This window comes from Garra rufa, chromosome 11, assembly GCF_049309525.1.
Source record: "Garra rufa chromosome 11, GarRuf1.0, whole genome shotgun sequence".
NCBI classification, from domain to species: domain Eukaryota; kingdom Metazoa; phylum Chordata; class Actinopteri; order Cypriniformes; family Cyprinidae; genus Garra; species Garra rufa.
The window spans coordinates 40,716,139-40,742,916 of NC_133371.1; the positions used below are offsets into that span (position 1 = coordinate 40,716,139).

Below are 26,778 nucleotides of genomic sequence, written 5' to 3' on the forward strand. Positions count from 1 at the left end.
TAATCATAAACATGCATTTATACTGTATATACACAACACAAACACAATACCACCAAAACAAATGCAAACCTCCGCATACATAAGCATACATAAAAATATTAATTCAAAGCATTATACAGTTAACATTAAAATGCATGCATAACCTTTGTGTTTGTATTCACATAAACATTCACTGTTAGGTATATATGTAATATAAGGACTGTAAAAAAATCACATACTATTTTTGAGGAGAAAGAGAACTTACCTTCTGCTCTGATTTGGTAAGCGCACTCGACAGGCAGGTTATCTGAATTACTATAAAGAAAAACTGAAAATTAAAGACAGAAAATTAACTTAATGGGAGAAAGATGTCATGTGTGTCTTGCAGGGAAGACTATTTTAAAAGAAAGAAAATATCAAGATGTTTAACGCTGCTAGAGAGACAATGAAAGGGTGAGAGAGAGAGAGAGAGACTGACTGAGAAGCATCCAATTGCAAGCCGTGCAGCAGTGGGTGGAACCATATGGATATTATGATGAAGGATTAATGAGGATGTAGAAATTATTTGAAATACAGAGGTCACAGAGGTCAAATATTTGGGGGACATACTGTACACTATCAGTCAAAAGTTTTTGAAAAGTAAGATTTTTAATGTTTTAGTAAAGTGGACTCATCTGCTCAGCATGCATGCATTTATTTGACTGTAACATTTAGAAATATTTGTACTATTTAAAATAACTTTTCTATTTGATTATTTTTGAATAATGTAATTAATTCCTGTGATTTCAAAGCTGTTTTTTTTGCATCATTACACAAGTAATAAACCTTCAGAAATCATTCTAATATTCTGCTCAAAACATTTATCATTATTATTATTATTATGTTAAAAACAGCTGAGTATAATTTTTTCAGGTGTCTTTGATGAATAGAAAGTTCAGAAGAACAGCATTTACCTGAAATAGAAATCTTTTCTAACATTATAAATGTCTTTATCACTTTCGATCAATTTAAAGCATCCTTGCTTAATAAAGAAGTAATAATTTCTATAATTTCTTTCCCAAAAAAGAAAAAATTATACTGACTATAGTGTATAATGATACAAAAGCTTTTTATTTTTAGATAAATGCTGATCTTCGATCTTTCTGTTCATCAAAGAATCCAGATTTTTTTTCCTCAACTGTTTTAAATATTGATAATAATAATAATAATAAAAATGTTTCTTGAACAGAAAATCATGTGACACTGAAGACTGGAGAAACGATACTGAAAATTTAGCTTTGATCACAGGAATAAATACAATTTTCAAATATATTCAAAATAGAAAACAGTTATTTTCAAAAAAATGTACTGATTTTGCTTTACTTTGGATCAAATAAATGCAGGCTTGGTGAGCAGAAGAGAGAAAAAATCTTACTGTTTACATTCAAAGAATATAATGAAAGCTCATCTTTAATATATTTGGCTCATATTTTAAATTTTTTGCACACTATTGTTTGTAGAACCGTATTATATATAATTTATATAATAAATATAATTTATATTTAATGTATAATTTCTGTAACAAAAATATCTTTATCTTATCTAATGCATTATAAAATAAAATGCCTATATGCATTATACATAATATATATATATAATATTACGTATCATTTTAAAACCCTAAAAAGTTTCATTTAAGGGTATATATCACAATTATAAACACGGCAGTAAATATTTTAAAGGTTATTTAACCTTTTTCTTTTTATTTGGCAGATTTTATTGAAGCCTAAATTATGAAATGCACCTTTTTTATCGAACGTATCAAAGCTTTTCTATGAAAAGATATTGGAAGATGTATTAAATATTTATTTCATATATTATTAATACTTGTATTATTAATACAAATCACCTCCACCTCTGTCCGGTAGGCGTCAGTATATTTCTTTAAGTTTACTTGAAGTGAAAAACAGATGGTAGAAGAAGAGCGTCGCCTGGATACTGCATGAAGCTTGAGGATGTTTAACAGATTAGAAGGTTGTTATCGTTTCGAGATCATTTTAAACAGTTTTGTTGGGTTGTATGGAGTTTTTTTTTAGTTCAGTTCGTTATGTTCATGTTTTTCTGTTTCTTCTGTAACGTTATACCCAGCTGTATATTTATAGTCACGAACATCACCGTTGTCATATGCATCTGACTGGATCAGAAAAGTCCCACTATTTAGATGAATGCACACAAGTTTGCTTGTTCATTAGAAATATGATTTATTTTTAGTGCGTTTGTCCTCATATATTGTTGATGGGCTTCTCTTGAATGGGCTTTATCTTTTTGTGTGTGTAGATGCAGGAGGAGTGTGTGTCTCTGCAGGTGTGTGTCAGTGTGGTTGGAGCTCTGGAGTGTGTAGTCCGCCGTTGTCTCGGTCCAGACGGTGGAAGTGTGCTGTTTACACGAGACACAGGAGAAACTCTCATCACCAGACATGGACAACGCCTTCTTAGCACACTACATCTGCAGCACCCTATGGCCAGGTATCCACACTACTTATTATTTTACGAATAAAAGGTTCTATACATATGTATTGCTCAACTGCTAGACTGGAATATAATTTAGCAAACCACACCTTATGATTCTTTTTTACTTCCCAAGGCTGCAATTTTTTTTAGTAAAAATACAGTAATATTGTGAAATATTATTGCAATTTAAAATACCCGTTTTCTGTTGTAATATATTTTAAAATGTAATTTATTTGTGTGATGGAAAGCTGAATTTTCAGCATCATTTACTCCAGTCTTCATTGTCACATGATCTTTCAGAAATTATTAAAATATGCTGATTATCTGCTCAAGAGCTTCATATTTTGTGGAAACCGTGATTTCAGGATTTTTTTGAAGTTCAAAACAACAGAATTTATTTTAAATAGGTTTTTTTTGTAACAATGTAAAAATCTTTACATATGACTACTGATCAATGTATTATGGAAGCCCGTTTCTGCCACTGAATACATTTTTTAAAAATATTAGTGTGACTTTTTATCTCACAGTTCAGACTTTTTTCTCAGAATTGTGAGATATATATATGTAACTCAGAGTTGCGAGATACAAACTCACAATTCTGTCTTTTTTTTCTCAGAACTGCGTGATACAAACTATATATATATATATATATATATATATATATATATATATATATATATATATATATATATATATATATATATATAAATTTTTCTCTGAATTGCCTGACATAAACTTGCAATTTCAAGTTATAAAGTCAGAATTGCGAGAAATAAATTGAGATAAAAACGAAACAAACTCACAACTCACAAAAACTTCTCGCAATTGCGAGTTTATATCTTGTAATTCTGACTTTTTTTCTCAGAATCTTGAGATATAAAAAAATAACTGCGAGGTACAAAGTCCAGTTTTGAGGGGGAAAAAGACATATGTTCTCAGAATTGTGAGTTTATATCTTTATAACTCACAATTGCGAGTTTATGCATTTATGACTTTATAACTCACAATTGTGAGTTTATATCACACAATTCTGAAAAAAAGTTAAATTTGCGAGTTTAGATCTTGCAATTCTGAGAAAAAAGTCAGAATTGCGAATTTGTATAATGCAATTCTGAGAAAAAAAGTCAGAATTGCGAGATGTAAACTCAAAATTGCGAGAAAAAAAGTCAGAATTGTGAGATAAATGGTCACAATTACATTTAGTTTTTATTTAGTGGCTTCTATAATTTATAGCATCCTTTTTTGCTGAATAGATTTTTTTTCTTTTGCTTTGAACATTACTGTATATATGTGTATAAATATGTCGTAAATGTACAGTATATATGTGTATAAATATGTTGTAAATGTACAGTATATATGTGTATAAATATGTCGTAAATGTACAGTATATATGTGTATAAATATGTTGTAAATGTACAGTATATATGTGTATAAATATGTCGTAAATGTACAGTGAAACCAAAAATTATGCACCCAGTATAATTTTTTGGTATTTTTTTCTAGTAAGTGCAGGACACTATAGTTAATTTGTGTAAGTGAGGATGGCAAAATAAAGTAAACTGTGACATATTATACTCAAAATTTTTCATACAGTGGACTACCAGTAAAATTGATTAAAATTTGGGACCAAAATTTTGATTTGACACTTTGACCTAACCATGTTTTATAACATAATTTTCTATCAAAGTTATATGACATTACCAAGATGAATTTGTTCTGACGTAGTTTAACTCTGAATTCTTGTCATGTTTTATTACCATTTTCGAAACAATAGCGAATAAACTGATAATGTGAGAAATGTTAAAGGTGTCTGAATATATTTTGGTTTGACTGTATATAGTTCTAAAAATATTTTAAATAAAGGATTTTAGGCAAAGTCTAGTAGGCTAAATGAAAATCAATATCTGTGAGGTATATATATTCATATTTTAAAATAGGACATTTTTTAGGATTTCTTTCTATGAAGTCCTTTTACATGAAAATTTTGTGGATTTATTTAGCATTTGTCATCTTTCTTCTAGGATGGTGTTGGATTGTGTGTGTGCACATGCTAAAGCTACTGGAGACGGCACAAAATCATTCATTCTCCTGCTGGCCGCTCTGTTACGAGGAATCCAAGACTCACACATGCATCCCAAAAGATCTTGGAGCACCCCTTGGCTTCGAAATCTTGCTAATCGCCTGATGGCTTTGAGCAGGACGGAATTGGAAGATGTCACAACACACAAAATCACCCCATATGCCTCATTGTACTGTAGTCGCCATAGTTACAAACTGGAGGGCAGCATTCTTGATTTGTTGATCGGCGGGTATATTTCTGGAAGAGTGGGGATCGGCCAGGCGGATGTACTGAAACGAGTCCTGTGTGAGTTCTACCACAAAGTCAATCAAGATCAAAACGCAGTAGAAACAATTTCTTTCATACATTCAAACTTCTCTTTTCTACATACAACCGTGACAGGACTTCCTATTGGCTGCTCAGAGGTGAGTGAAGGCCTGGTTGTGCCTCGTGATTGGTCAGTGTGGACTGAACTGGAAGGACCAATAAAAGCACTCATTTTATATGAGAGTTTTGGAGCTGTAGGTGAAAACATATCCGTATGCATTCAAAAGGACTATCTGCATCGCACGGAGAGCATAATGAAGCAAAAGTTAGCAAGTTTATTGAACTTAGAAGTGCGTGTCATTCTTTCTACCGTGAAGCAGCCGGAAAGGGTGTTGCAATGGGCTCGCCTAAACCATGTTTCTCTACTTGAGTGTGTCGATTCGCCCCAGCTGGAGTTTCTTTCAAACATCAGCACTGCAGAATCACTCTCTCATCCACCGCTTCAACACCTTGTGATGCTTAAGTGCTGCAGACGTGTGCAATTGGGTGGGCATCGCTATGCCTGCCTAGGAACGTTTTCAAACATGCACACGCTTGTTCTGTGTGCACCAGCGCCAGGATTGCTTGACCAGACTGTGTGCGTGAGCCAAGGTGTATTTGCAATGCTCCAACATCTGTCTGAACGCTTCTGTCAGACCCTGGCGAACAAGTGTTCAGACCAATCACAAAGCGTGCTTTCTTCGCAAGACCTATGGGGTGGAATTATACGAGCAGGTGGAGTGATTCCCGTTGGCGGCACGTTTGAGTTCTTGCTACATTACTATTTGTTGAATGAACGCAACTCTTGTGATTCAGAGAGCTGTAGACTCCTGGCGGAGGCTTTGTTGTGTTTACCTAGAACTTTGTATGCTCACAATCACAGACGGTTTCTGAATATCCAGATACGTTTTTTGGATGATCTGAAACAGTGGGACAAGACCAAAGAGCGAGAGTCAGAAATGCCTGAGTTGAAGTTTGGGTTCGGGTTGAGTGAGAGGTCTGCACTGGGTCTTGAGTCGGTCAGTGGAAAGAAGCAGCTGGTTGTTTCGGTGTTGCAGTGTTTGCATAGACTCTTATGTGTAGGGGCTATTTTACACACACGCTCTTCATTACACACCGGCCTTCAAACACACGATGAGGACGATGAGGAAGAGCAGCCGGAGTGTTCAAACTCCACTCAGTCAACAGATGCATAAGTATGTAATATTTAGTCACCTGCTACAGGCTTCTCATACACAGAGACCTCTGATCCAGTGTTGGGGGTAACGCATTACAAGTAACACAAGTTGTGTAATATTACTTTTTCCAAGTAACTAGTAAAGTAACGCATTACTTTTTAATTGACAAGAAAATATCTGATTTACTTTTTTCAAAGAAGTAGAGAGAACTAAGTGTAGTTCATCATGGTCATAACTACATTTAAAGCCTGCTTATCTTTTTCCTTTAATTTATTTTTTAATAAATGCCACTTGCTTTGATATTTTATTATATAGTGCAACTATATTAAGGCATTAAGTCCAAATATCTTTATTATGTAATATTTATTCATTTATTTATTTGTATAAAATTCAGTAATTTTTGTAACACCTTTATTTTCTAGAAAAAAATAGAAGGAATATTTGTAATATAAAGTTAACATTTTAATTAGTTTTTCAAAAAAATCCGAAAACCACTGTTGTCTGTTGATGTTTTTAGTAAGTAAATAAAAGTTTGGGGTCAGATATTTTTTTATGAAATAATTTTATTCAGCAAGGATGCATTAAAGTGATCAAAAAATACAGTAAATACAATTATGATGTTACAAAAGATTTCTATTTCTAATAAATGCTGTTCTTTTGACATTTCTGTTCATTACAAAATACGGTTTCAACAAAAATATTAAGCAGAGCACCTGTTTTTAACATTGATAATAGTAAGAAATGTTTCTTTAACACTGAAGACTGGAGTAATGATTCTGAAAATCCAGCTTCGCAGAACATTTTTAAAATATAAAACAGATTTTTTTTTGTTGTAGTAATATTTCAGAATATTACTGTTTTTACTCGATTTGTAATTAAATAAATGTTCTTATTTCAAGAACATGAAAAAAATGACCAACCTCTAACTTTTGAATAGTAATATACTTAAAAAAATATTTTGTTAATATTTTGGCCTAGTCACTGGTTATATATGTTATCCTGGACCACAAAACCAGTCATAAAGGTGAATTTTTTTAAGGATAGCACAATATTTGACCGATTTACTATTTAAAAAAGTGGAATCTAAGGGTGCAAAAAAAATATTGAGAAAATCACTTTTTAAGGTGTCCAAATGAAGTTCTTAGCAACGCATATTACTAATCAAAAAATAAGTTTAGATATATTTGCAGTAGGAAATTTACAAAATATCTTCATGGAACATAATATTTACTTAATATCCTAATGATTTTTGGCATAAAAGAAAAATCGATAATTTTGATTTATACAATGTACTTAAGACTGCTACTTAAGACTGGTTTTGTGGTCCAGGGTCACATATAAAGATTAGATTTGAATAAAGAATTTAAATTCAATTTTTTAAAAAGCTGAATCGTTAATGAACAGCAAAGATTTCATCAAATTTGTTAGCGCCCTAATCCTGCATGTCTTTCCTCCAGCTCAATCTCCTCCCCTCAATAGATGTCCAGCCGATCCCAGAAGTCACAAAAATGGTCCCTGTCCCCATGCTGTGGGTGTAACTGTAGAGTCAGATTCAGGATGGGCCAGCCCTCAGTAGCCGTGTACCGTGGCCAAACAGGTAACCTCTGTTGTGCACAGAAGTGCGTCTGTTCACTTCGAGAGTTTGGGTCCCCCATGTGGGCAAACGCTCCCCAGTAACATGCCATCTGATTCGCAAGGATGGTCTCTTGGGGTGTAAGTGTGAAGTTAGTGCTGGGGGCGGAGTCAAATAGAAAGGGAAGCTCCGCCCCATGGCAGGTATGATTGTAGCAATACGGACGTCCTGTCCATATGTTGTGATCAGATGGAGCATGGTCGAATACATACAGCCAAACGGCTCCACCGACTCCAGAATTAGCAGCACATCGAGTCGGACACAGAAAAATGTAATCTGTGACAATCTGCAAAACAATACAATTTTAAAAGAAGTGTAAGAACACATAATGCCTAACCTTTATATCTTGCTGTTTGTCTTACAGTTGTTTATCTAAATGATGCTGATGTCTTACTTGTGAAAGCATCACTCTTCTGTCCTGGTTTCGGTAGAAAGGAATGTATTTGTGCAGAATTTTAAGCGCATGTTGCTTAAAAATGGCAGCAGTGTAGAGCACACATTTCAGCATTGATAAGGACTGGTTGAAAACGTTGTACACAAAGGTGACGCCTTCTTCAGAGTTTGTACCTACAGGACAGACCAGACGAAAACTCACAGAGGTAAACAATACTAACCTTAAAGAATATTCCAGGTCCCAAAAAATGAACTTTTGGTAAACATATACTGACCATCAAGCCATACAAGATGTAGTTGAGTGTGTTTCTTCATCAGAGCTTGATTGGAGAAATATAGCATTACATCACTGGATCAGTGGAGTGAATGGGTGCCGTCAGAATGAGAGTCCAAACAGCTGATAAAAGCATCACAATAATCCAAAAGACTTCAGTTAATGTGTTGTAAAGCGAAATGCATAAGACGTTTTAACTTTAAACCACCACTTCTGGCCAAAGTATGAGTCCATAATCCATAATAACTCTTCCTCCAGTGAAAAAGTCCATTTGTTTAGAACTGTTTTGAACTATTTCCACTTGTAAACAGTGCTTGGTCAGTGCATATTACTCTCCCAATTCAGACGAGACGACTTCTCACTGAAGAAAGCAATATTATAGCGGTTTCATATTTTAGCCAGAAGCAATGGTTTGAAGTTAAAAATGTCCTATTGATTTGTTTTTTACAAACACGCATCTTTTCATTTCATACGATGTAAACTGGTGGACTTATGGATTACTTGTGGATTTTTTTTTTATCAGCTGTTTGCACTCTCAGTCTGACGGCACCCATTCACTACAGAGGATCCATTGGTGAGCGAGTCATGTAATGTTAAAATTCTCCAAATCTGTTCTGATGAAGAAACAAACTCATCTACATCTCTGATGGCCTGAGTGTGAGTACATTCATTTCTGGGTGCACTATTCTTTAAATAAAAAGTAAGCCTTGGTTAAATTCATTCCACAGCAATTATGTTCTCTGGTAATCAACAACATGTGACAGCTAAGCTAATGTTTAACCCAGAATATGCTGATGTTGTTGTTGTTCGAGCACTAACCGAAAATAACAGGCTTGTAACTCTGCCAGTGGCCTGTTTGGAAGGCTTTGATTGGCTGTTCCCGGATCAGCTCTTCGTCAATGAACGGCCCCCATGTCTCAAAGACCTCCAGGAAACGAAATGGGTTGATGATCTTAGAACCTTCAAAAGGACAGAATTAGATTCATTTCAGTGTTTGTACATGATGTTTATATCTGATATATGTGTTTATTATGGCTCTCTGGAATCTTGCTAACTGCATCATTCAGCAGTTATTTTTATTAGTTGTTCTCTAAATTATATATTTGACCTTTTTCAAACTGAATGCTTTTTTGTTCACATAACAAAATCATTTGCCGTATTTATCATTCATCATATGTATTCATATTTATTTATTTAGTAGTACTTTTTAGTAATTTTATGCTTTGGTCATTTGTAGTTTTTAGATTGTATATTTCTTGTTTTTTTTTGTTTTCAATTCATTTGATTATTATTGAGATACTATCGTAGTTTTTAGTAATATTTTGAATGTTTTATTTAATTTTAATTAGTTTCATTTAGTCAAAATGTAAGTAATGTTTCTGACATTTTTATTATTTTTAAATATATACTACCAGTCAAAAGTATTTGAACAGTACGATTTTTAATGTTTTTTTTTGTTGTTTTTGTTTTAATAAGTCTCTTCTGCTCAACAAGCCAGCATTTATTTGATCCAAAGTACAGCAAAAACAATAAAAAAAAAAAAAAAATTACTATTAAAAATTTCTATAAGAATATGTCATTTATTCCTGTGATTTCAAAGCTGAATTTTTGGCATCATTACTTCAGTCGCATAATCCTTCAGAAATCATTCTAATAATCTGATTTGCTGCTCAAAAACAATTATTATTATGTTAAAAACAGCTGAGAAATATTTTGTAAGATTGTAAATGTCTTTATCAAAAAGCAGTTATTCTAAACAGTAAAAATATTTCAAAAATGTACTGCTTTTGTATCAAATAAATGCAGGCTTGGTAAACAGAAGAGACTTTACAAAAACTTGATTGGTAGTGTATCTATAGTTTTTATTGCAGTTTTAGTTATTTTAGTACATCAAATAATTATTCATTTTCATCTAATATTTATATTTTATTTTACTTTAGCTTTATTTTATTTAATGAAAATATATATATATATTTTGGTTTTGTTATCAATAACACTGATGTGATTATGTACCTGATTTAACCTGGGCGTTGAGCACGTCATGTGAGCCGAGAGAACGCAGACAAGGCAGATCAAATACTGAGCAGTTAGTCAGTTTAGCAAAATCCCAGCCAAGTTGCATAGCATCCCATCTAAAACATAATAAGCACCATCATCATTAACTTAAACGTGATTTCTTATTCAGCTTATTTTTCAATGTGGAAGTAAGCCATTTTCTGTGAATGTGCGAGACGGTTCATTAGCCCCAGTGTGAAATTAAGGAGAAGAATAACAAAGTGCAGCAAATGCTAAATCTGTTTGCACTACAAACCAGAGTGTTCATAATTGAGATAATGCATTAAAATAATATGGTAAGACACACCAGTTTGCAATATCAAGCAGCAAACCGAGCGTTTTGTACAGCTAAAAATAGCTGGAAGCAGATGACAGTGGAAGCCAGACCTATTAAATTTACAAATGGCCGCACCCACTCAGATAAAGTGACACTGTATTTTTTCTTCACAGAATGGGCAATCCCAGAATGCACCGCACTGAGCCATAATGGCAGATGAGGTGTGGAAAATATTTATAAAAACATATAAAAATAGTTCAGTAGAAGCAAAATGAAGTATTTTACTTTTTATTCATATGCGTTAAATGTTTATTAGCAAGATTTAAATGTCAAATATATTGGCCACCAAGTTTTAGGACTGAGTTTAAGAGTGTTTTATGTGTTTTTTACCTGGTTTTCAGTGGCACAGAGAATGGTGAACTCTGTATGGCTGCATATCTAAACAGCGACTCGCTGCTCTGCATCATCAGATGAAGACATACGGATTGGGCTCCAGCGCTCTCGCCAAACAGAGTAACCTACACACACAAATGTAATATACTCTAATTAGATACTGTCCATACTGTCGTCATTCATCCACCCCTGTGCGCCGTGATACCTTTTTTGGGTCCCCTCCAAAAGCTGCAATGTTTTCTTGGACCCAGCACAGTGCTGCCTGCTGGTCTAGAATCCCATAATTCCCCACTGCGGAGCTCTCGGGATCTTTGCCTGTGACTAAGAAGCCAAACGCTCCTAAAAATTGACCACAACATCTTAGGAGTTTGTTCAGTCAGATTCCATCATGTACCCCAATATGGAAAATGAGATTGACTAACCGAGACGATACTCCATGTTTACAACCACTGTGTTGCTATAGTTGCTGATGAAGCGGCCGTCATATAGGGGTTTGGAGGCAGAGCCAGCGATGAAGTCACCGCCGTGAATCCACACCATCACTGGCAGGGGTGTTGCTATTGGCAACGACAGGTTGACGCTCACGGGAACAAAGACGTTTAGATACAGGCAGTCCTCGCTAACCTGTGCAAAGGCATACATTTGGTTGCTAAAGTTTTCTAAGATGATAAGGTGACTTTCTGTGTGGTTGCTAGGGTGTTGCTATGCAATTGCTAGTGTGTTCTGAGTCTTTGATGTAATGTTGCATTGTTTTTGCTATGGTATTGGTTGTCAGTGTGTTGCTATGTGGTTCTTCTAGTGTTTCTTTTCATACAGCTATGTGGTTGCCAGGGTGTTGCTATGCAGTTGTTAAAGTGTTCTGGATCTTTCTTAGCATGGTCTAATGTGGTTGCTAAGGTGGTGCTAGGTGGCTGCCAGGGTGTTACTATTTGGTTGGTAAAGTATTCTAAGTGTTTTAGCATGATGAAGTGTAGTTTCTAGGAGGTTGCCAGGGTGTTGCTATGTGCTTGCTAGAGTTTTCTTAGTGTTTTTTTGTGTGTTGCTATGTGGTTTCTAGAGTGTTGTTAGGTGGTTGCCAGGGTGTTGCTGTGTGGTTGCTGGAGTGCTCTTAGCATTTCTTAGTGTGTTCCTATGTGGTTTCTGGAGGGTTGTTAGGTGTTTGCCAGGGTGTTGCTACAGTATGTGGTTGCTGGAGTGTTTATAATGTTTCTTAGTGTATTGTTAGGTAGTTGCCAGGGTGTTGCTGTGTGGTTGCTGGAGTGTTCTTAGCGTTTCTTAGTGTGTTGCTATGTGGTTTCTAGAGCGTTGTTAGGTGGTTGCTGGAGTGTTGCTACAGAATGCGGTTGCTGTAGTGTTCGAAGTGTTTCTTAGTGTGTTGCCATGGTGTTACTATATGGTTGCTGAAGTGTTCTTAGCATTTCTTAGAGTCCTGCTATGTGGTTTCTAGAGCGTTATTAGGTGGTTACCAGGGTGTTGCTGTGTGGTTGCTGGAGTGTTCTTAGCATTTCTTAGAGTCCTGCTATGTGGTTTCTAGAGCGTTATTAGGTGGTTACCAGAGTGTTGCTGTGTGGTTGCTGGAGTGTTCTTAGCATTTCTTAGTTTTTCGTGTGTTTCTATGTGGTTTCTAGAGCGTTATTGGTGGTTGCTGGAGTGTTGCTACAGTATGTGGTTGCCGGAGTGTTCATAGTGTTTCTTAGTGTGTTGTTAGGTAGTTGCCAGGGTGTTGCTATGTGGTTATTGAAGTGTTCTGAGTGTTTCTTAGTGTGTTGCTATATGGTTACTGAAGTGTTGCTAGATGGTTGCCAGGGTGTTGCTATGTGGTTACTGAAGTGTTCTGAGTGTTTCTTAGTGTGTTGCTATATGGTTACTGAAGTGTTGCTAGATGGTTGCCAGGGTGTTGCTATGTGGTTGCTCAAGTGTTCTTAGCATTTCTTAGTGTGTTGCTATGTGGTATGTTGAGTGTTGCTAGGTGGTTGCAAGGTTATTGCTGTGTGCTTGCTGGAGTGTTCTGAGTGTTTCTTAGTGTGTTGATATGTGATTTCTAGAGTGTTGCTAGGTAGCTGCCAGGACGTTACTGAGAGGTTGACAAAGTGTTCTTAGTGTTTCTTAATGTGTTGCTACGTGGTATCTAGAGTGTTGCTTGGTGGTTGCCAGGGTGTTGCTATGTGGTTACTGGAGTATTCTTAGCATTTTCAGAGCCATAGAGAAACTTTCTTTCTCTATGGCTCTGAGCATTTCTTAGCCTGTTGCTATGCGGTTTCTAGAGTGTTGCTAGGTAGCTGCCAGGACATTACTAAGAGGTTGACAAAGTGTTCTTAGGCCCCGATCACACCGAAAGCGTCTTTTAGTTCTAAAAACGCGAGGCGCACAGCACTGCCTTTTTTGGTGACTTTTAATAAAAGAGCAGTGTGCTGCGTTTTTTTTTAATGTTGCTTAGCGACGACCAAAACAGCTGTCCTGTCAGTCAAATCAAAGGATTATAGCGCGAGCGCTCTAAATGCGAGGCGCAGCAGGCAGCGAAAGCGCGAGGCACCGGGGCGCATAAACAGCGCGCAGAAAGCTCACTGCCAACAGAAAACCATTCAAAAGATGCGCCTCCAACTGCAAAAACGCGTTCGGTGTGATCGCGGCCTTAGTGTTTCTTAATGTGTTGCTATTTGGTTTCTAGATTGTTGCTAGGTGGTTACCAGAGCATTGCTAGGAGGTTGATAAAGTGTGTGAGTCTTTCTTAGCATTGCATTATTAGGGTATTGCTAGATAATTACTGGGTAGTTACTAATAGGCCCAATTTAAAACAGCTAATATCTGGGTCTCTTTACAATATATGTCCATATAGTACAAACAACAGGGCAAATTACATTATTAAGATTAACAGCTTTGAAAAACCTCTAACCTTAAATTTGACCATCTGTTACACTGAATAATTTATTGTTGCTCCAGCCTTCATAACATGATAGGATATGGACGTAATACATACTATAAATGTCTAAATGCACTGTTTTGATTTGCAAATGTGTGTCATGATCAAAGTGTTTCATACCTTAGGAGGACACATCTGTGAGAACTCAACAGCACACACCTGCATGCAAGCAGGACGGGGAAATGTGGCATCATATGTGGACGACCAAGGTGTCACAGGTGATGGAGGAGCCCAGCGTTTGTCCCCCACAGGAGGGTCTGCATATGGAATCCCATAAAACGCACGAGCTTTATCCAAAGTAAGGCCACGAACTCGCCCGAGGTGTGTGATGACCACTGGATTTTCACTAGAGGTATCATCCAAACCATCAGACGAGGTTATGCATTCACCATCAAATCCCACCTTATTCAAGTTCTCATCCATCTCAGGCTCCTTGTGTACAATATTATCATCTTCACAATTAATTTCATTACATTCAGTTCTGGTTGTTATGGAATCAGCTACTGAATGTGTATCGGTGGATTCAGCCACAGCGTTTCTTGAAAAATCATCAGCACTAGCATACAACTCTAGACTCTTGAGCAAGTTCAAAGACTCATCTGGAAAAACATCATCCAAGCTCTCAATATGTTCAGCGTTTGGGATGTTAAACATCATAGTCCGAGTACCAGTTTGTTGAGTTTCGCTTTCTGGTTTTCCTCTCACAATCGCCATCATTGAAAGTAACATGACCACAACCAATATAGTAGACACCATGATGGCTTTTCAAACCCAAAAGTAGATCCACAGAGTCAATCAGAATAGAGTTAATTAGTCACACTCACTTTAACAGAAGAATGTCAGCTGCCTAGATCCACAAATAGATGCTTGTAGAAAGTTTAGTCTTGTAAAAGTCTTGTAAAATCTGTCAAGAAACTGTCATTTGTCTTCAGTCCACAAACAGCGATTTTAAGAGTGTATAGGAATCAGACTCTGTCTTGGGCGTCTGTTGAAATTCGCGTGACACGAATGAGATTGGCCCGCATTCACAAACATTACATTCAGTCTCTCTCATACACTCATTTACAAGGAAGCTATTGTGAAACAAATAAGATTACAGGCGGGAAAAGAGGTCACGAAACTGCAATTGCAGAAGTCAGGCTGTAAATGTTTAATGTTGTCACGCTGTAAATGTTAATGTTTATCAGAGGGGTATTTTTGGGTCTTATTTACCTGTTTGTATACTTTCTTCTGCTCAGTCAGCCTCATACTAATATCCCGGTCTGGGATTTTTTCAAAAATATATTAAAAATGACCATTTTAAAGATATGAACACAACTCTTCAATGAGCAGCATGTTTTCATTTAAAATATATTAATTATATATTTTTATTTATTTATTGTATTTTATTTTTTGGGGGTTAAAGCAAAAAACAAAACAAGTTTAGTAAATTTATTATTAATGTATGTTTTTTTTTATTGTTATTTTTGTTTGTTTGTTATTTGTTTTGGCTTAAAGCTAAAAAAAAAAAGTTATTAAAAAGAAAATGTCACATTAATTGCTGAATTTAGACCAAAAAAATTAATAAAGATTTTAGCATAATTTTTTTAATTATTATGAAAAAAAAAACAGTCCAGGTTTTCAAATTATTCCAACGCAGTAACCCCCAGAAACCATAATGATATATATATATATAGAGAGAGAGAGATAGATAGATATATATACAGATATATATAGATGGATATTTTTTCTTTTTTTACCTGTTTTTTTACCATTTGTTATATATATATCAGCTCATTCTGATATTTTACAAAAAAATATATTAAAAATGATTTCTAAAGATATGTTTTTTAAATTATTATTTTTTAGTAGTATTCTAGCAAAAAATAAACAGTATAGGTTTTCAAATTATTCAAATGCAGTAACCCCAAGAAACCATCATGATATTCATGACTCAAAAAAATCATATTTATATTTATCACATTTATTATATCTATATATAATTTGTTTTCTGTCTTATTTCACCTGTTTGTGTAACTTCTTCAGCTCATTCAGCCACTTTAATGATCAACAAAACATTTCAATAATCAACATTTTTTCAATTAAAATTCATTTTGATTAAAATTCATTAAGATTTTTTTTGGCTTAAAGCAAAAAAAAAGAGATTAATTGATGAATTTAGACAAAATACATATAACGATTTTGACATAATTTTTAAAAAATTATCATTCTTTAAAAAAAATTAGTCCAAAGTTTTAAAATTATTCAAATGCAGTAACCATCAAGATCAACCACCAATGCAAGAAACCATCAAGATATTCATGACTCAAAAATTCATATTTATATATTCATTTTTTTAAATGGTGAAGATGTGTACAATGTATTAACAAAAATGTTATTGATTTTTATTTAACAAGTACACTTGACCATCATTAAGTGACTTAAATGAAAAAAAGTTTTTATCTAAGAACTTGACTCATGCATTCTTAACAAGATTCTTAAAATATTTTTCATTTCCTTCATCTCTGACATCCTTGTGTCATTAGCCCAGGTGTACAGATATCCGAAAATAATAAACCCATCAGTGACACATTATTCATGCACTAATAGAACACTGCTGATTGATTACTCACAAAAATAAACACACAACTACTTCAAAACATAATTCGTACCTCGTGACTCATAGCTGTTCTCACTCACGGCCTACAGTGTGCTATACGTACGGCCGTCTCCATGGCGACTGTAAAATCATCAGGAATGTGTCGTGACTACGTTGGTTATATGTGTGTGTCAAACACACAACAGCTGAAATCTCAGGCACCGTACTGATGTGTATCTTCACTTTCACACACAGTCATGATGATCACGCTTCATAATCCTGAGAGGTTGTAACACGCTTCTGAAATGAGATTGAGTCGGAAGGCTAGAAAACCACACAGAAGAGCAGTAAGAGTATAAAATAAAATAAAAAAAAGTTTATTTAACTAGCACTTTTATGATGGCCGTTCTTACAAGTAAAATGAAAATCCCACTTTCTCTAAATGAATTTACAGGCCTACTGTGTATATGGAACTAAAATAAATGATTTGCACACAGCAGAAAATAAACTATATATATATTTATAGACAGATTTATTATTATTATATCAGTGATTGCTAAATTCAAACCATAACCAAATTATGGAGAGATGCAAATTTTAAAGTTCAAGTTTAAAGAGATTAGGTAACAGTAACACAGGGATGACATTAATGTGTTGCATAAAAATGGAGTAGCCAGCAAACTCCTAGTAGACACAGTCCAAGATTAGTCATCCAATAGGAAATGCTGTAGGCTGAAGAGGGCGGGCCATAGTCCCACCCAGGGAACCAATCATATCCTGTAAACAGAGAAATCACAGAATATTTGAGCAAGATGTAGGTTTGAAAGACGTCAAACGGGGAAATTAATGCAAAGTGGATATAAATATGGAAATGGAGATATTACTACATTTTAACATCATGATTGTCTAAAAAGCTACTTTAAAACTAAATTAAACTAACTAGTATTATTCAAGACAAATGTATTACTTAATTTGGCTTCATAAAACTGTCAAGACAATACAATTTTAGTTATTTAGTTAATTTCATATATATATATTTCAATGTGTTACTTGCCATTTTATTGTTACTAGTTGTGAAATTTACTAGCTATTTTTAAGTGAAAACTGTTTCTACATTATTTTTTGGTGTACATTACATCATTATATTATGCAAATTAGTCTTTTTAAGTGTAAGATCAGGTAAACAAATAGTAGCTCCTCTTTAAAGTGAATATGGACAGTTTCTGTTGAAATAATAAACAAAATAATTATATGATATATTTTTAAGATTAATAATAATATTTAAAAAAATAACAAATAATATTAATATCATTAATTAATTTTAATATAAATTATATATATATATACAGTACCACTCAAAAGTTTGAGATCAGTAAGACTTGAAATGTCAGAAAGACTTAAAAAAAGTCTCTTATCTTCAGTCTCTTATCTGCATTTATTAATCAAAAATACTAAAAAAAAACAGTAATATTGCAAAATGTTATTACAATTTAAAATAATGTTTTTTTTATTTGAATATACTTTAAAATATAATTTATTCCTGTGATGCAAAGCTGAATTTTAATCAGCTGTTACTCCAGTTTTATGTGTTACATGATCCTTCAGAAATTATTCTAATATGCTGATTTATTATTAGAATTGGAACTGTTGGAAACAGTTGTGCTGCCAAATATTTTTTGGAACCTGTGATTCTTTTTTTCAAGATTCTTTGATGAATAATAAGTTAAAAAGAACAGCATTTATTCAAAATATAAATATTTTCGGTAACACTTTACAATAAGGTTCATTAGTTAAACATTAGTTAATGTACTAACTAACATGAACTAACCATGAGCAATACATTTGTTACTGTATTTACTAATCTTTATTAACGTTAGTTAACGAAAATACAGTTGTTCATTGTTTGTTCATGTTAGTTCACACTGCATTAACTAATGTTATGATTTTAATAATGTATTAGTAAATGTTGAAATTAACATTAACAAAGATTAATAAATGCTGTATAAGTGCAGTTCATTATTAGTTCATGTTAACTAATGTGGGTAACTAATGTTAACTAAAGAACCTTATTGTAAAGTGTTACCATATTTTCTAACAAAGTAAATCTATGCTATCATATTTTATTAATTTAACACATCCTTGCTGAATAAAAATATTAATTTCTTTCAAAAAAAAGAAGAATAAAACTTTACTGACCCCAAACTTTTGAACAGTAGTGTATATTGTTAGAAAACCTTTCTATTTTAAGTAAATTGTGTTCTTTTTAACCTGTTATTGATCAAAGAATCCTGAAAAAGTATCAAAAAATATTAAGCAGCAAAACTGTTTAAAGCACTGATAATAAATCAGCATATTAGAATGATATTTGAAGGATCGTGAGACACTGACACTTAAAAAAAAAACAGTATAAAAAGAGAAAGATCTGATTTAAAATGCTGTCATTATCACCTATCTTCATGAGGATCTGATTTCAGACGGTGTGGAAAGACAAATCTCAGTTGTTTAATTGTGGCAGATTATTTTGTGCATGTTACAATACTGTTTTATTGTGAAAGCTCTTACTACAGACGTTGTCTCGGCAGACCTCTGACCCACAACCGCTGCAGGCCACACCTGCTATATATGGAGTAACACCATGAACGTGTCCCCTGTAACAGATCATGTTATAATAACATTACTAAACATCACCACAGGAGGCCGACATCGTAATATCTGGACCAGTGCTGAACTGTACTATGTCATAGCAACTATAAATCAAGCAAAAACTATACAAATTAAGAATCACCCATTTTACAGAGATTCAGAGTCATAACCAGTAGATTCACTGAAAGTTTTTTGGGGGGAAACCCAAAATGGTTCTTTTATCGCATTACTGCGTTCTAAACAAAAACACAAAAAAGTGTGTATAATTTTATATTTCTTGAACCCCCTAGTTTTGAACATGTGGCTCATCCTTGCAAATATAAAGTCCAACTTACGTATCGCCATAGTTGCACACAAAAATAGTTGATTCTGGGTGAGTGGAGAAGTTTTCGATTCCTTTAGAGCACACGTTTACAGCACAGCCCAGCTTGAAGCTTGTAGACCACATTAACTGAAACATACAATATGTGCATAAATACAAGGCTGGGAAATTAACTTTTCATTAATGAATAATATTCACAGAAGAACATACCTGTGCGTAGTGGCCACATAAGCGTGAGCAGTTGTTATTTTTGAGTGAGTAAGCGCCTTCTTTGCTCCATCTGTGTATGGCGTTCTCCACTGAGAATGCTGAAAATGGAGCACCCAGCCAGATGTTCTCACCCATCCAACCAAACAGCGGGTGTCCGAAATGTGCCAGGCCAGGGTGATGAGAGGCCCTGCAGTGTCTTGCCCGGTCTCTAGCACCTTTGGCCAATTCATTGTCCCAGGACTTGAACAAACACACAAACAATACTCCAAATCAATTCAATTGCAAAACATAGATATGATTTAAAGGAATACTTCACCTGAGAATGAAAATTCTGTCATTAATTTTTCAACCTTATGTCGTTCCAAACTTGTTTACTATCAGTGTGAGTCGTTTTGTTGTCTACCGCTTTAAATACTTAAGCTTGTTAAAGCAGAATGGATTCTGATTGGCTGGCAGCGTTTTTTTATCGTTCATCACCAGTGTTGCCAAGTCTGTAGTTTTCCTGTGGAATTGGGCTACTTTAACACTGCTCCGCGGGTTGAAACGACCCCAATAATGTTATATTTAGCCTGGAATACGAATTTTACCAGGGGAAACACACCAAAAAAATAAATTTTACACCCGGAATGAGATTTTTAGTGGAGGACCCACTCTGAAACGCAGTTGGGCTAGTTTTAGTAGCAATTGGGCGAGTTTTGTTGTAAACACCTGGCAACCCTGTTTCACTGTTACCATGGGTTGTTTTTCATGTCCGTGGGTTGAAGTGACCCCCAAAAATGTGATATTTAGCCCCAGGAATGCGATTTTACCGGGGGAACTCCACCAAAAAACATCTATTTTACCCTCCAGAATGTTACAGAGCTAGTTTTGGGCTAATTTTGAAAAAGATTTGGGCAGGTTTTGTTGTGAAAACCTAGCAACCATGTTTCACACTGTTACCAGGGGTTGTTTTTTATGTCAGTGGTTGTAAGCAGCCCCCCAAAAATGGATATTTATCCCCTGGAATGTGAATTTTACTGGAAGACCCTCTCCCAAATCCAATTGGGCTAGTTAAGGGCTATTGTTGAGTAGGAATTGGGTGGGTTTTGAGGTCAAAATCTTGCAACCCTGTTTCACACTATTACCACGGGTTGTTTTCATGTCCGCAGGCTAAAGCGACCCCAAACACATTATATTTAGCACCTGCAATGCAAATTTTACAAGGTTGAACCCAGCCAAATAAATGTGTTTTACCTCCCGGAGCAAGATTTTTACTGGAGGACCTCCTCTGAAACGCGATTGGGCTACATTTGAGTAGGAATTGAGCGGGTTTTGTTGTGAAAACCTGGCAACCATGTTTCACACTGTTACTACAGGTTGTTTTTAATGACTGCGGGTTGAAGCTACCACAAAAACGTGATATTTAGCCCCTGGAATGCAAATTTTACCAGGGGAACCCCACCCAAAAAAAATTGTATTTTACCCCCTGGAACGCGTTTTTTACCGGAAGACCCCATCTGAAACACGATTGGGCTAGCTTTGAGTAGGAATTGGGCAGGTTTTGTTGTGAAAACCTGGCAACCCTGTTTTAACACTGTTTCCACAGGTTGTGTTTCATGTCCACAGGTTGAAGCAACCCCAAAAACAACCCTGGAATGCAAATTTTACCAAGGGAAGCCCACCAAAAAAACATGTTTTTTACCCACTGGAACATGATTTTTCCTGGAGGACCCCTTCCAATAGGGCTAGTTTTGGGCGAGTTTTGTGCAGGAATTGGGTGGATTTTGTTGTGAAAACCTGACAACCCTGTTTCACACTCCAAATAATGTCTATTTTACCCCCCATATGTGATTTTTACCAGAAGAACCCCTCCGAAAAGCAACTTGGCTAGTTTTAAGTAGGAATTGGGCGGGTTTTGTTGTGAAAACCTGGCAATCCTGTTTCACACTGTTACCACGGGTTGTTTTTCATGTCTGAGGGTTGAAGCGACCCCAAAAACATGATATTTAGCTCCTGGAATGCAAATTTTACCAGGGGAACCCTGTCAAAAAACAAGTGTTTTATTCCCCAGAACGTGATTTTTACTGGAGGACCCCCTCTGAAACACAACTGGGCTAGTTTTGAGTAAGAATTGGGTGGGTTTTGTTGTGAAAACCTGGCAACCCTGTTTCACACTGTTACCACGGGTTGCTTTCATGTCTGCATTGTTTGAACGACCCTAATAACTTTATATTTCGCCCCTAAAATGCGAATTTTACCAGGGGAACCTGCCAAAAAACTATTTTTTTTACCCTCCGGAACACGATTTTTACCGGATGACTGGGCTAGTTTTCAGTAATTGGGTGGGTTTTGTGATGAAAACCTGGCAACCCTGTGCCTCACCTGAAAAAAAACTTTCTAAAGCAATTACAAGTTCTTCTTTGTTATGATGTAAACATACCTATTTGCAAAGAATAAGAATGATTAATAAAACTAAAGCTAAAGAAGAATAACAATGTGCAGTATACAGTAAAACTGCTTGCACTGCAAACCATTGTGTTCATAATTAAGATAATACATTAAAATAACATGGTAAAACACACTGATTTGCAATATCAAGCAGCAAAAGATCTGTTTTGTACAGCTAAAAATAGCTGTACACGGATGAGACACGTTCCCATTCTTATGGGGAAAAAAAGGTGGATAGTTATCATCCTTGGTGGCAACGAATTTTGATTCGTCCCAGAATGTTCGATTCTGAAACATTTTACTTGTGCAACTGGTTGTTCTGTGCTAAAATATGTCACTTATTTGAACCACCTACAATAATGTGCTTATATATTTCTAATATGTGACCCTGGACCACAAAACCAATCATAAGGTTCAGTTTTTTGAAACTGAGATTTATACATCATCTAAAGCTTTAGGTTAGGTTTAGTTAGAATCGGACAACATTTGGCCGAGATACAGCTGGAGGGTGCAAAAAAATCTAAATATTGAGAAAATCATAGTCCAAGTTGTCCAAATAAAGTTCTTAGCAATACATATTACTAATCAAAAATTAGGTTTTGGTATGTTTATGGCAGGATATTTTCAAAATATCTTCATGCAACATGATCTTTACTTAATATCCTGATTTTTGGCATAAAAGAAAAGTTGATCATTTTGAACCATACAATGTATTTTTGACTATTACTACAAATTTACCTGTGCTATTTCAGACTGGTTTTGTGTTCCAGAGTCACATATGCTTATATTTACAACATCAAAAAACACTGGTTATTACACCAAATAAATTACACGTCAAATGATTGCTGATGAAGACATATCTGAAAATAAAATTCCAGAATCATCTTCAGGCACCATCACAATCACAAAAACACGTTGTTTTCTTTTAATTTTTCTACTACTAAAAAAAATCCAAATCAATAAAAACAATAGCCTTTCCGTTCCACTCATACAAAAACATCTCTCCATCGCCATGGCAACCAGAATGATGGTTGTACATATTTTTTATACTGAAACCAAACACTCTAGGACAAAAACAAAATGACATGCTGTTGCTAAAGCATAGAAATATTACCATGAGCATTTAAAATGTGGAACATGGAGACTGTTTCACAGACAAACACGCAGACATGAGTAAACAAGATTAACTGCGCAAATGATAATGAATAAATAAATACTAGCAAGAATGATTAGTCTAGAACAAAACATCAAATACCTGCGTCCCGTACACCTGTCTTACCATTGAACGCGCACTGGCCGCAGGTAGAATGGTGCGTGTGCGCTGCGTGTTATGCGCCTGCACACACCTGCGGATGAACTCGGGTTCCGTTATTCCCGGTAGGAGCGCCAGAACGCCGCAGGAGCCGTACAGAAGCACCGATATCCGTAAGAGGAGACCGCCGAGAGAGTCCATGGCAGGAGTCTTGTCCTGAGCCGCGCTGCTTCTTCGCTCTGGTTAAATGAGTCAATGGAGCATCACTGCAAGAGACGCGCTGACCTGTGCGTCATGGTGCCGTGGATTTGCCCACTCTCGTTTTCTCGCTCCCTCTCTGTCTGTCGCTCTATTTCTGTGTCTGTCTGTCTGTCTTTCTTCGTTCAGGGGCTTTTTAAAGGACTGAAACTGAACCGCCCACCATGTCACGAAAAAATCAGATGCGCGGGACTCTTTGTCTTCATCCCTCACGCACAAGTTCACGCGTGCGCGCACACGCTTGTCCAGATGTAAATTAAATCGTGCGACAGAAATGGCCTTTTTGCCATTTTTACCCTGTTCATATTTAGAATGTTTATTTAAAAATACATCGTTATTTTTTTTTAGATGGCAGATAAATATCATTTGAAGTTAATTTATTTTCGATTTTTCCAAACGTGTAGGCCTATGTACGATTTTGAGGAAAATTATTTAAATTATCAATAATGATTGTTCTCATGGATTTATTTAACAATAATATGATTTTATTTTATTTAGACCTTCATTCTTTCATTCAATATACGCTACCAGTCAAAATTTTTTGAACAGTAAGATTGTTAATGTTTTTTAAAGAAGACTATTCTTGTCACCAAGCCTGCATTTATTTGATTCAAAGCACAACAAAACAGAAAAAAATTGAAAATTGTTTTTTTCTTTTCTTTTTGAAATCACCAAAATCATTCTAATATTCTGATTTGCTGCTCAAAACAAATATTACTATTATTATGTTAAAAACAGTTGAGTGGATTTTTCAGGTTTCTTTGCTTTGATGAATATAAGTTCAGAAGATCAGCATTTATCTGAAATAGAAATCTTTTGTAACATTTTAAATGTCTTTATCATCACTTTTGATCAATTTATAGCATCTTTAAATAATAGTATTCATTTCTATAATTTCTTTCCCAAAAAAATATACTGACTCCAAGCTTTTGAATTGTACAGTGTGTAATGTTACAAAAGCTTATTATTTTTAGATAAATGCTGATCTTTGGGTCTTACTATTCATCAAAGAATCCTGAAAAAAAAAATTCCTCAACTGTTTTACACTATAAAAAAATAAAGGTACAAAAGCTGCTGGGCGGTACCTTTTCTAAAGGTACATTTTTGTCCTTTTAGGTTCTTATATGTATACTCTTTAGGTACTAATATGTACCTTTTAAGGTACCAATATGGACCCGTACCTTTTGAAAAGGTACTGCCCCAGTGACAGCTTTTGTACCTTTATTTTTGAGAGTGTAAATATTGATAATAATAATAAAAATGTTTCTTCAAATTAGCATATCAGAATGATTTCTGAAAGATCATGTGACACTAAAGACTCCAGTATATGATGCTGAAAATTTAGCTTTGATCATTGAATAAATTACATTTTAAAATATATTCAAATAGAAAGCAGTTATTTTAAATACTAAAAATATTTCACAATATTACTGCTTTTTCTGTATTTTGGATCAAATGCAGGCTTTAACCTAGTGTAGGCCTATATATTTTCTCCACCTTTTTTCCCTTAAGATCAGACGTGGCCATTTGTAAATTATGGGTCTGGCTTTGGTTCTCATCTGCGTCCAGCTGCTTTTATCTGTTCAAAACAGATTGTTTCGCTGTTTAATATTGCAAATTAGTGTGTCTTCCCATTTTATTTTAATGTATTATCTTAATTATGAACAAACTGGTTTGTAGTGCAAACAGTTTTACAGTTTACTGCAGGTTGTTACTTTTCTTGTCATTAAACTGGATACTCGAGTTTTTAAAGTCTCACTTATGGTCATACTCTTCAAAAATGCATAAACAAGTATTCATTTTTAATTTATTTGGTTGGAATTATGCGTTTGAGGATTCAGACTACATTACCCATAATCCTTTCACGAACACAGTCACGTGTGTTGGGTTTAAAATCACCACAGCAACGGGAGCGCGGAAGTGAAGCCAGTCTTAAAACCTGTTAATTTGAACAACTGTTCACGCAGCTATTTACATAAATAGTGGACAGCACCACTAATAATGAAGGCAAACGTGAAATCTTCACTTTTACCAAAAAGTGCGCAGCAGGTAAGTGCGTAACGCCTGCTTTTTAAGGAATTTATTTGTCGTAATTATTCTGTCAATTTAACGTTAACTTACATGTATATTTGTATCTGAAGATAACTGGAGCAGACCGAGGGGCGAGGCCAGCAGAGTAAGTTTAGAGAAAAAAAAAAAAAAATATATATATATATATATATACATATATATATATATATATATAATACACACATATTATAATTATTTGTAGAACCATGAGTTGTTCATTAATTATTTATGCTGTTAGTTATTTATTAATTAAATATCTCACAGAGTTCCAGCGCTGAAGTTAGAGACCCTGCACGACATGGAGGTGGAGGTGGGATAACAAACTTGATGCTGTGTAGTTTATTTACTTGATTATGCAGAATCCAAGTGGATTTAATGCTAATGTACATGTCATTTTCAACAGCATTTCCCCGTAATTGCAAAGGATGCTGCTATCAAGACAGCCATGAGCTGGGGCTCTCCAGCCTCCACACAATCAAAGCAGGTGTTTGTTCACAATGATCTTAAATCACCTTAAAATTACAGTTCTGTCACAAAATACTCTTTTTTTCTGTGGAACAAAGGAGAGTGATTTTGTAGTACTGCTATTTTTCTCCAGTGCAATTACAATGAATGAGGCTTTCAGGCTTCAAAGCTTACAAACATATTTTCCCCCACAAAATACATCTTTATATCTGCTGTATATCAGTGTATTTTAGTACAGTTGAGATACTATTATAGTTATTATTAATGTAAATTAGTTAATATATAAATTAGTTTAGTAAATTAGTAAATATAAATATGTTTTTATATATTTAAATTGTATATAGTTTTGTTTTTAATTTTGTTGTTTAGTCCTTTTTTAAATTATTTATTTCTTTTTAAATATGTCTGTTTTTAATATTTTTTATTTATTTCAGTTTTAGTTATATTTTTAGAGCTTTGTAAATATGTCTATTTTTTTATACATTGTTTTTATTTCAGTTTTAGTTATTTTAAAGTACAAGTTAGACTAGGGCTGCTAGATTTTGGCAAAAATTTTGGTCAATATTGTAATCACGATTATTTAACACGATTATGACT

At 34.7% G+C, this 26,778-nt stretch overlaps 3 protein-coding genes across 3 annotated transcripts; 1 reads left to right on the forward strand and 2 right to left on the reverse strand.

Annotated features, from left to right (window-relative positions):
• The first annotated feature begins 2,295 nt into the window (after positions 1–2,295).
• On the forward strand, positions 2,296–6,409 carry bbs10 (Bardet-Biedl syndrome 10). Its single transcript, XM_073850955.1, has 2 exons — positions 2,296–2,483; positions 4,490–6,409. The coding sequence occupies exons 1-2, from the start codon at positions 2,296–2,298 to the stop codon at positions 6,027–6,029; spliced, it is 1,728 nt and encodes a 575-aa protein (XP_073707056.1). The 3' UTR covers positions 6,030–6,409.
• A 175-nt stretch (positions 6,410–6,584) lies between these two features.
• LOC141345820 (cAMP-regulated D2 protein) lies at positions 6,585–15,073 on the reverse strand. The gene is made up of 8 exons (XM_073850741.1): positions 14,077–15,073; positions 11,459–11,660; positions 11,242–11,375; positions 11,034–11,161; positions 10,325–10,443; positions 9,131–9,271; positions 8,039–8,211; positions 6,585–7,930 (listed from the first exon to the last, which is right to left on the reverse strand). Exons 1-8 carry the CDS (start codon positions 14,710–14,712, stop codon positions 7,484–7,486), a joined length of 1,980 nt encoding a protein of 659 aa, XP_073706842.1. The 5' UTR covers positions 14,713–15,073; the 3' UTR covers positions 6,585–7,483.
• A 1,298-nt stretch (positions 15,074–16,371) lies between these two features.
• glipr1b (GLI pathogenesis-related 1b) lies at positions 16,372–23,839 on the reverse strand. Its single transcript, XM_073851007.1, has 5 exons — positions 23,416–23,839; positions 19,710–19,949; positions 19,513–19,628; positions 19,097–19,182; positions 16,372–17,311 (listed from the first exon to the last, which is right to left on the reverse strand). The coding sequence occupies exons 1-5, from the start codon at positions 23,587–23,589 to the stop codon at positions 17,181–17,183; spliced, it is 747 nt and encodes a 248-aa protein (XP_073707108.1). The 5' UTR covers positions 23,590–23,839; the 3' UTR covers positions 16,372–17,180.
• Between the last annotated feature and the right edge of the window lie 2,939 nt (positions 23,840–26,778).